The 10,190-nt window shown below is 43.0% G+C and overlaps 1 protein-coding gene across 1 annotated transcript; it reads right to left on the bottom strand.

The window, feature by feature from the left end:
* Positions 1–6,674: 6,674 nt before the first annotated feature.
* LOC139442277 (uncharacterized) lies at positions 6,675–7,702 on the bottom strand. Its single transcript, XM_071223069.1, has 3 exons — positions 7,451–7,702; positions 7,098–7,388; positions 6,675–6,998 (listed from the first exon to the last, which is right to left on the bottom strand). The coding sequence occupies exons 1-3, from the start codon at positions 7,700–7,702 to the stop codon at positions 6,675–6,677; spliced, it is 867 nt and encodes a 288-aa protein (XP_071079170.1).
* Positions 7,703–10,190: the final 2,488 nt, after the last annotated feature.

Raw genomic sequence — 10,190 nt, 5'->3', positions numbered from 1 at the left:
CGGTGGTTTGCCAAAGAACGATAACTCCTATTGTCAGGCGATGTGGTATCGCGTTTACCAAAGTCGCCACAGCTGCCGTTTAGCCCTGTGACGTAACGGATTGACCAATTCATGGGCGCTATACATTACTGATTGTTAATTGTGGTTAATCGACAGCATTATGTAAGATCGCAGACTCGTAATTTGTGAATAGTAAATATATTCATTCGCGGAAGGAATTATAGACTCGTAATTTTGAATTGGAAAAGTGTTTAAATATGGTACTTTACCATGTGCGTGCGTGAGAGAGAGAGAGAGAGAGAGAGAAAGAGAGAAAGAGAGAGAGAGAGAGATGGGGGAGACTGCGTCGGGAGTGGGGGGGACGCTTAAAGTGCAATATGTTGCATGTAATATTTTAGTTTGTTTTCTTTCTCTTTTGTCAGAAGTATACGGATCTAGTTAACATTTTTCTAGATCCGTGAAAGTGCTAGGTTTATTGATCTGATCGTGTTGTATTTCATGTTCGATTTTAAGTTAGGGGGCTTATTTTAATCGAATATGTCGATTTCCATGAAACCGTAGAGAATTTATTCTAACGAAATAAGGTATAAATCAAGGGCGGATTCAGCATTTTTAAAAACTACATCTGGCTTTCAATCCCCCTACCCCCACCGCCTATGTACATAAGGAAAAACGACAGTCAGATCATAATATTATATCCCATGGAAAGTGTGGTGAACGATTGATTGGCCCATACGTTCACGCCCGGTATTAAAGGACTACAGATGAAATATGCGCAGATAAGGAAAACATATCCCACGTTCACATGTACACGAGTAAACATCGGCCTGTTATATTACATCTAATCGCCCTGTGTCACAGCTCTCAATTCAGGATATTTCTAAGGAAATGTGATCCGTCTTTCTACACGTGCCCCGTGTGTACCATGATGTTGATGGTAAGGCCAGATGCCGTTACGCAGTGATTCTTCGCGTCCAGTTCTGTGCTAATTGCATTTGTGTATATGACAAGTAATGTTAATCAATCAGGTCCCGGGGGTGGGGGATGGGGGGTGGGGAGCGGCCCCACACGGGCAACATCTGTTGATATATATCGGTTATTGCCCACGTGGTGATCCATCTGGTGCGCTTCACGGACAAGCCAACACATTTACGTTATCGAGTTTATATTTTTTTCGCATTTGTCTTTAAATATATATATATAATGTATATGAACCTGCATATTTATATATAAAGCGATTGCCAAATGTGAAAACATCTTCGGAGAAATAATTTCATACTATTAACTACATACAAAATGTTGCAATCATAATTTTTCGTTTGATAATTTGTCATACATATTTTGTTAAATGATCTCACAACTTCACAATTGATATAGGGTAGCGTCAAAATGCGGTCGACACTGGAGCAGAAGAAAGACAAGTTCTATGTATGAACAACTTCTTTATTACAATTAGTGCGACGTTTCGGTGTAGATCCTAACATCTTTATCAAGCACGTGATGGATAGTGCTGAACAACATAGGTATATATACTTATTAACATCAATGTTATACAGTAAACGAAACGTCGCACTAATTGTAATAGAGAAGTTGTTCATCCATAGAACTTGTCTTTCTTTATCACACCAACTTCTAAATGCCACTGAAAGTAGTGACACTCGAGACACTACAATATTCATCCGCTGTTTGGGGTTCACATCCATACAAAGTAAATGTGTACACGACGCAAAAAAGTTCTGATCATAATAGATTGACGTCAACAGACATGTTTGCCGTAGGTACCCGTTCAAAGGAGGGGCCCTACATTGTTACCCGACCTGACGTGTTTACAATGCAAACGCCTGATATTTGGGCACGCTCAGCAATGTCAGAGGTCGCCTGTTGTTGTTATTGTGTTGAATACAGTACACCTATCTCGACAGGGGAATAGCCCTTTTCAAGTATGTGGAATACAGTTTTTCGTTTCGATTTTCTTATTTTCTCGTTTCTTATTAAATACAGCACGATGTCAGTGTGTGTGTGTGTGTGTGTGTGTGTGTGTGTGTGTGTGTGTGTGTGTAGAAAGTAACGGAACTTGCTCACGTGACTGAGATTCAATGCCTTATTTTCGTAATAAATCCATCTTTACCTCAAAGATCAAATAAAAGATATATATTTTTACATGCGATGCCGTCATATGGTGAGTAACTTTGTCAACGTCCTTGTATGTGTGTGTATGTGTCGCTAACCTCGCTCTACTACTCGTATCTCATAATCCTGAGGCAAGGGCGTTAACTGGAAACTGGACTTACAGAGTCAGTTAACTCCTTTGCCTCGGGAAGATGCTCGTTGCTGTCAACCTTGCACCTCTGCATCAGGCCAGCGCGATTTGACGATTCCTCGCATCCTACACAATCCATTCAACAAATTACCTTTGTTTTTCATTTTTTTCATTTTTAATAAACATATATCATTAAATAGTTGACATTCATCGACAAACTATTTCCATTTTCGTCTTGTTTGTTTGTTGTTTAACGCCGCACTTAGCAATATTCCAGCTATATGACGGCGGTCTGTAAATAATCGGGTCTGGACCAGACAATCCGGTGATTGACATCATGAGCATCGATCCACATAATTTGGGTACATGACATGCATCAACCAAGTCAGCGAGCCTGACCACACGATCCCGTTAGTCGCCTCTTACGGCAAGCATGGGTTGCTGAAGACCTATTCTACTCCGGATCTTCGCGTGGAGGCAATGTCAAAGGCATATTGACAGCTCAGCTCTACCCCGGATCTCCACGGGTCCATTTTCGTATTTCTCCTTTTTTGACATCGGTTGTACGGCTCCACGTGCAGACATCGAAGCCGATGGTGATACGATCACTTTCATGTGTGATGGTCCTCATTAATTGTTACAGTCGTTGTCGCATATCTTTATTTGTATACAGAAGAATCAAAACGCACTGAGAGGCTTCCAAAGCCCCGTCTGCTCCGATTTCCAAATAAACCCGTTTGTTTACAAACAAGATAAAAGTCTGATCACGTGATATGCAAATTAGCTTGTGGCTATGGTGTCATGGCTGGACATGTTCGGGACAAACAGCGATGGATTTACGCAATGTGTGCAGTGCTGTGCACGTCTGATTTTACGTATATATCTCCATAAACGCCAAACATATTAAAGTCGATTTTTATAAATATATAAGTCACAACTTCAATACTTCACTTCACAGACTGTTTATTTAATCATAATTTTACGCAAACAAATGTTGCCCGGAAGCATTTCCTGATTGGCTGATAATAAAATGGGCGGGGCCCGTGTTGCAATATTGCGCTGAACGATATCACTGACATCGCACTGCTGTCGGAGTCTTTTATGTGTGTAATATCATTAATTAAACAGTCTATGAAGTTATTATTATTTATTTATAAGAAATGATTTCAATATATATTCGCGTTTATAAACGTAAACAAATCGGAGAGCACACATAAACACAGATAGTCGAAATAGTGTGAAATATTGCTAAAAGCGGTAGTAAACGCAACACTCGAACTCAATAGTATCACAAGTATGGCCGTCGGTATTGTTGTCGTCATCATCATCATCATCATCATCATCATCATCATCATCATCTTTGCATTATGAAAAACGTGCTCTATGAATGCCTCCTGTGCAAGTGAAAATAGGCCTGGAATAGCATACTCTCTAAAGTAATTACAGTACACTACGTTTAAAACGAACACGCTTATAACGAACTATTTCTTGGTACTGTCCATTTGCTGTATTTATGCTGTGCATATGCTTATAACGAACAACGTATATAACGAATTACAATTAGTGGTCCCTTCGAGTTCGTTAGAACCGTAGTTTACTGTATTATCATTTAATAATGTTTGTATTAAAGACACCATCAATTTACCTAGTTCCAATATAACACTGGCGTCTTTGATCTATCTAGATTTGCTAATTCCCATAAGAAATAACCGGGTGACGTGTTTTTGTATTTTTTTGTTTTGTTGTAGGAGTTCAGCCTTGAGCAAGTCTATATGCAGGGGGTAGGAAAATTTTTACAACAGCAATCTCTCCATCTCAAGTCACAGCAGATGCTCGAAGCCCCGACTGCTCTCTCCCCGGAAATTAACCGTTGATCACATCCGATATATCTACCAGATCTACGCTACTTACTGTCATCGAGTGAAAGCCACGCTACGGTGTGAGTTAGATCGCCTGTGCCGAAAATCCTCTCCATTTGTACGACATGTGATCTGTTCAACGAGTCATCTTATATTACCAAGAACAGATTTAGCCGATCAAAGACATATATCTATATACGTCTTTGAGCCGATTTAGCGAACGTTTCCGGAGCAAGCGGAGTTAAGGAATATAAGTAAAAAAATGTACAAAAGATTTCAACTGTATTTTGTGAGGCAATTTAATTCAATAGTGGTTTAAAGGAACTAATTCGTTTCTTTCATTCTGAATCTTCTTTCAAAGCTTATAAATTAACATCGATTTTGCAAGACATGATTAAAAAAAAAATATCGATCACATGTGAAGTGATTTTTACAAACTCGATCATTTATTTAGCGTAATGTTGATCATCAATTACTTATCATTTTTAAAAATTGAGACAGGTATGTCATACTGCCTCTGTTGCAACCGACAAAGGAGCCATGGGCAGACTTCACAATAGGATGCTCTTGTTAATGGGAGTGCCGGTTTACTGAGGTTTTGGATTACAGAGAGTTATTAAACAGCCCCATGTAAATGTGTAAAGATTTTGCCTGAATTTAACCGCCGTCGCACTTTGGTTTTTTTAAGCCGCGTGGTGCTTGGAAATCTCAGGAATGTCATATCATGCATGCCTCCATTAAAGCTTTGGGAAATTTTGTTTCAAGGGTAAAGGTCATCCTCAAGCTTATATTGTAAAAAAACGCACGTTTACCACGTGAAGGATTTAATGTAGATCAATGAAACTTGATACACGTTTTCACAATAGCGCGGGGTCTAGATCGCAGAAAGGTCATGAGTTACCTACGCATAAGGTCAAGGTCACAATGAAGGTCATCATTGAAGTATGTTTGCCATCTTCACTAAAATGCCTGTTTGTACAGATATGTATCTTGTATTTGTTACATTGTTTGATAACAGAGATGACAGGTCACAGTGACCTACTTACAATGAGTAGCGCTTTCTGACTTTATCTGACTTGGCTGATGCATGTCATCGTATCCCAATTACGTGGATCGATGATCATGATGTCAATCGTGGCGCCCTAGACGACTGGGCCACCCGTGACCCCGTTACTTCGGTAACTACCTGCATAGGACTTTCTGTTTTAATATTGTCTTGCATTCGGTATATGTTTTGAGAAGTCATGCAATGACATCAGTGCTTATTTAGGGTAGGGCCGGGGGCACGGGTGGCCCAGTCGTCTAAGGCGAAGCGATTCGCTGTGCAGAGTTGCGTCCCTTGGGCACGGCCGAAACCTATGATTGTGCGTTCGAATCCCGGTTCGCCCCGATTATGTTTCTAGGTTTGTCAGCACCATACCCGTGCTCGTGGATTTCACCGAATTGGTAAACGTCTGAGACCTGCACGTCGTGCTTTCCTCCCACATTAAGCTGACACGCCGTGATATAACTGTTAAAAGCGGCGTTAAACCCAACACACTCACTCAATATTTAGGGTAGCTGGAGACACAGGGCATTGTTGTACTGCTTTTGACAGTATTAGAGATCAAAGAGGAATACAGAAAGATACTTGCGCGGCCGGCTGCCACCTGATTTGTTTCACGATACATATTTCTTATGTTTCTGGTGGGAATGTTTTGGGATGGCGATGGGACTGCTTTTGTTTTTGCGCGTAAACGCAAACACCTTTCTGTGTTATCTTCAATATGTGATTGAAAACAGGGATAACATAAAGTTGCCAATCAAATGTGTTCAACAAATATCTCAATGCCAACATCAACGGCACATCCAGTCAAGGAGACAGGCACTTAACGTGGTAAGTTTGGATTCGTGAGACCACCCTCATATACCACCATCTTCAAGGGAGGATTGGTAAACTTCCCATTTTGTAAGCATTGATGATACTGATACGGATATCCAGAGATGTTGTGGGTGTCAGATGATACCTCGACGACGATGTTGTGGGTGTCAGATGGTACCTCGACGACGATGTTGTGGGTGTCAGATGATTCCTCGACGACGATGTAGCGGGTATCAGATGGTAACTCGATGTCCAGGTACCATCTGATACAAACTAAATCGTCATCGAGGTACCATCTGACACCATTAAATAGTCGTCGAGGTACCATTTGACACCCACTGCATCGTCGTCGAGGTACCATTTGACACCCACTGCATCGTCGTCGGGTGTCAGATGGTACCTCGACGACGATACAGTCGGTGTCAGATGGTACCTCGACGACAATTTTGTTGTGTCTGATGGTACCTCGATGACGATGTAGTGGGTGTCAGATGGTACCTCGACGACAATTTTGTTGTGTCAGATGGTACCTCGGTGACGATGTAGTGGGTGTCAGATGGTACCTCGATGACGATGTTGTGGGTGTCAGATGGTACCTCGATGACGATGCAGTGGGTGTCAGATGGTACCTCGACGACGATGCTGTGGGTGTCATATGGTACCTTGATGACGATTTAGTGGTGTCAGATGGTATCTAGACGACGATGCAGTGGGTGTCAGATGGTACTTCGACGACGATGTTGTGGGTGTCATATGGTACCTCGATGCTGTGGGTGTCAGATGGTACCTCGACGACGATGTTGTGGGTGTCAGATGGTACCTCGATGACGATGCAGTGATTGTCAAATGGTCCCTCGATGACGATGTAGTGGGTGTCAGATGGTACCTCGGTGACGATGTTGTGGGTGTCAGATGATACCTCAACGACGATGTTGTGGGTGTCAGATGATACCTCGATGACGATGCAGTGGGTGTCAGATGGTACCTCGATGACGGTGTAGTGGGTGTCAGATGATACCTCAACGACGATGTTGTGGGTGTCAGATGATACCTCGATGACGATGCAGTGGGTGTCAGATGGTACCTCGGTGACTATTTAGTGGGTGTCAGATGGTACCTCGACGACGATGTTGTGGGTGTCAGATGGTACCTCGATGACGATGTAGTGGGTGTCAGATGGTACCTCGGTGACGATGTAGTGGGTGTCTGATGATACCACAACGACGATGTTGTGGGTGTCAGATGGTACCTCGATGACGATGTAGTGGGTGTCAGATGGTACCTCGGTGACGATGTAGTGGTTGTCAGATGATACCACAACGACGATGTAGTGGGTGTCAGATGGTACCTCGATGACGATGCAGTGGGTGTCAGATGGTACCTCGATGTTGTGGGTCTCAGATGGTACCTCGATGACGATGTAGTGGGTGTCAGATGGTACCTCGACAATTTTGTTGTGTCAGATGGTACCTCGGTGACGATGTAGTGGGTGTCAGATGGTACCTCGATGCTGTGGGTGTCAGATGGTACCTCGACGACGATGTTGTTGGTGTCAGATGGTACCTCGATGACGATGTTGTGGGTGTCAGATGGTACCTCGATGACGATGTTGTTGGTGTCAGATGGTACCTCGATGACGATGTTGTTGGTGTCAGATGATACCTCGACGACGATGTTGTGGGTGTCAGATGGTACCTGGACTATGATGCAGACAGATCTCATAGATCGATATTTAACCCTCACGTTCACTACCGCATGGATCGATATATAACCTGTTAGGACACACTGCCGCATGGATCGATATATAACCTGTTAGGACACACGACCGCATAGATCGATATATAACCTGTTAGGACACACTACTGCATAGATCGATATATAACCTGTCAGGACACACTACCGCACAGATCGATATATAACCTGTTAGGACACACTACCGCACAGATCGATATATAACCTGTTAGGACACACGACCGCATAGATCGATATATAACCTGTTAGGACACACTACCGCATGGATCGATATCTAAACTGTCAGGACACACGACCGTTTGGATCGATATTTATCCCCTCAAGTTCACAACCGCATGGATCGACATCTAACCGTCAAGACACACGACCGCATAGATCGATATATAATCTATTAGTACACACTACCGCATAGATCGATATCTAAACTGTTAGGACACACGACCGCATAGATCGATATATAATCTGTTAGGACACACTACCGCATGGATCGATATCTAAACTGTCAGGACACACGACCGCATAGATCGATATTTAACCCCTCAAGTTCACTACCGCTTGGAACGACATCTATCCCGTCAAGAAACACGACCGCATAGATCGATATATAATCTGTTAGGACACACTACCACATGGATCGATATCTAAACTGTCAGGACACACTACCGTTTAGACCGACAACTAACCCGCCGAGACACACTACCGCATAGATCTGTGTCTAACCTTTCAAGTTCACTACCGCATGGTTCGATATATAACCTGTCGAGACACTCAACCGCATGGATCGACATCTAACCCGTCAAGACGACGTCGCATGGATCGACATCTAACGCATCAAGACGGCGCCGCATTGATCGATGTTTAACCTGTCGAGACACTCTGTCGCACAGATCGACATCTATTCTGTCGAGACACGCTACCGCATGGATCGATACATAACCCGTCAAGACACCGCCGCATTGATCTAACCTGTCAAGAATACACTAACGCCTCTTACGAGTCAACACACGCATAGCCGCTTTGCTTTAGCCTCTATGTACAAAACCACTACCGCAACAATCCCACGAGAAAAACACACCGTCGCATCTTTCATGTCAAGAGACGTATCGCCGCTTAATCTAACCAGTCTAACCTACTATCAGACTCAGCAACTTTAGACAGGCACCCAGTATAAGTAAGCATTGCCCGGATGACATGGGAACAACAAAAAGTCAACCAACCGGCGAGACTCGGATTTGGCGATGACGTCATAGCATTCCATCTCGCGACTTGCGACGTCAACTACAGACGGCAGCAAGTGCAAGCAGGTGTGTTATGACATATACACTCCAACAGGGGCCGAAGCTACCCACCAACCGGCCCCTGCAAAGCATACGATTTCTGAAAATGGGTCGGACTGTATCGCCAGGCTCTTGTAATTGGATGGGTCCTCGGTAAATTCGGGTGAAGATGGGATGCCAGAGCTGAGACAAGACGCCGTTCCTCATAATTATGACAGTCGCGAGGAATCTGTTCAGTCAATGTGTTGCATGGAGGTGCGTGCTTTCGTCTCGTATATTCAGCTCCAGGTCCCGAGATGAAGAAGGTTTTATTAGAAGCAGATTAGCTGGACTACATAACGACAGATAAGCGTTATAGAACGTGCAACCAGATGGGGCGAACATGTACCATTCTCACACACTCACATTGAGGCCGTGATGAAAGGTGTGTTTTTATGTTTTTGACAAATAGATTCTGTAATTTATTCCTTCTGTGGAGCAGTCTTCTCTTTGATAAATAAAGAACGACCGGTGTTGGGTAGATTGGAATATCCTGATGTCTAGAATATTGATGCTTCACGATCATGGCAATGTGAAACACGAAACAGACGCCCACTGTTTTCATGTTTCTTATGTGGTTGTTGTGTATAGTGCTCTTATGTCTATGCCTAGTATGATTAAGTGTGTGTTTCAGTATATTAGCGTCTGTGTGTCATTACGAAGATTTTAAGCCCCATCAGGACAAATCTTCTTTGTATTGGCACCTGCACCATTGGTGCCGTTAAGCGACACCCACTCCTCTATTATCACCCTACTACCACTAGTGCCTATGGTATTGTAGGTATCGCTATCTCATCTCGTGAGCTGACCTCGTCACATTCACCTTTTTAACTCAATTATTCCTCTGGGGTAATGCTGACTCGGCTAAAACGTCCAACCGAAGCAGGCTCCTGAAACTATGCTTCATCCTTCTTAAAAAAATATTCATGAAAATATTGTCCTACCTTTTTAGAATGATGTTTTAACTTTACTCAAATGCTGCTGATTCGTAAATCGGTGATATCTGCCAGAAACCTAAACCCACTTTTAATACCGAAATCACATTAATGACGGCATTGGAATATTGTATTAGTCAGCCTATCATCTGCATATGAACGTGCATTATCTTGTAAAATCCCGTTTCGCTGAAAAAGCATATGAGG

Source organism: Haliotis cracherodii, unplaced genomic scaffold, assembly GCF_022045235.1.
Source record: "Haliotis cracherodii isolate W230 unplaced genomic scaffold, xgHalCrac1.p SCAF_5, whole genome shotgun sequence".
NCBI lineage: Eukaryota > Metazoa > Mollusca > Gastropoda > Lepetellida > Haliotidae > Haliotis > Haliotis cracherodii.
This window is presented reverse-complemented; position numbering and strand designations above follow the sequence as displayed.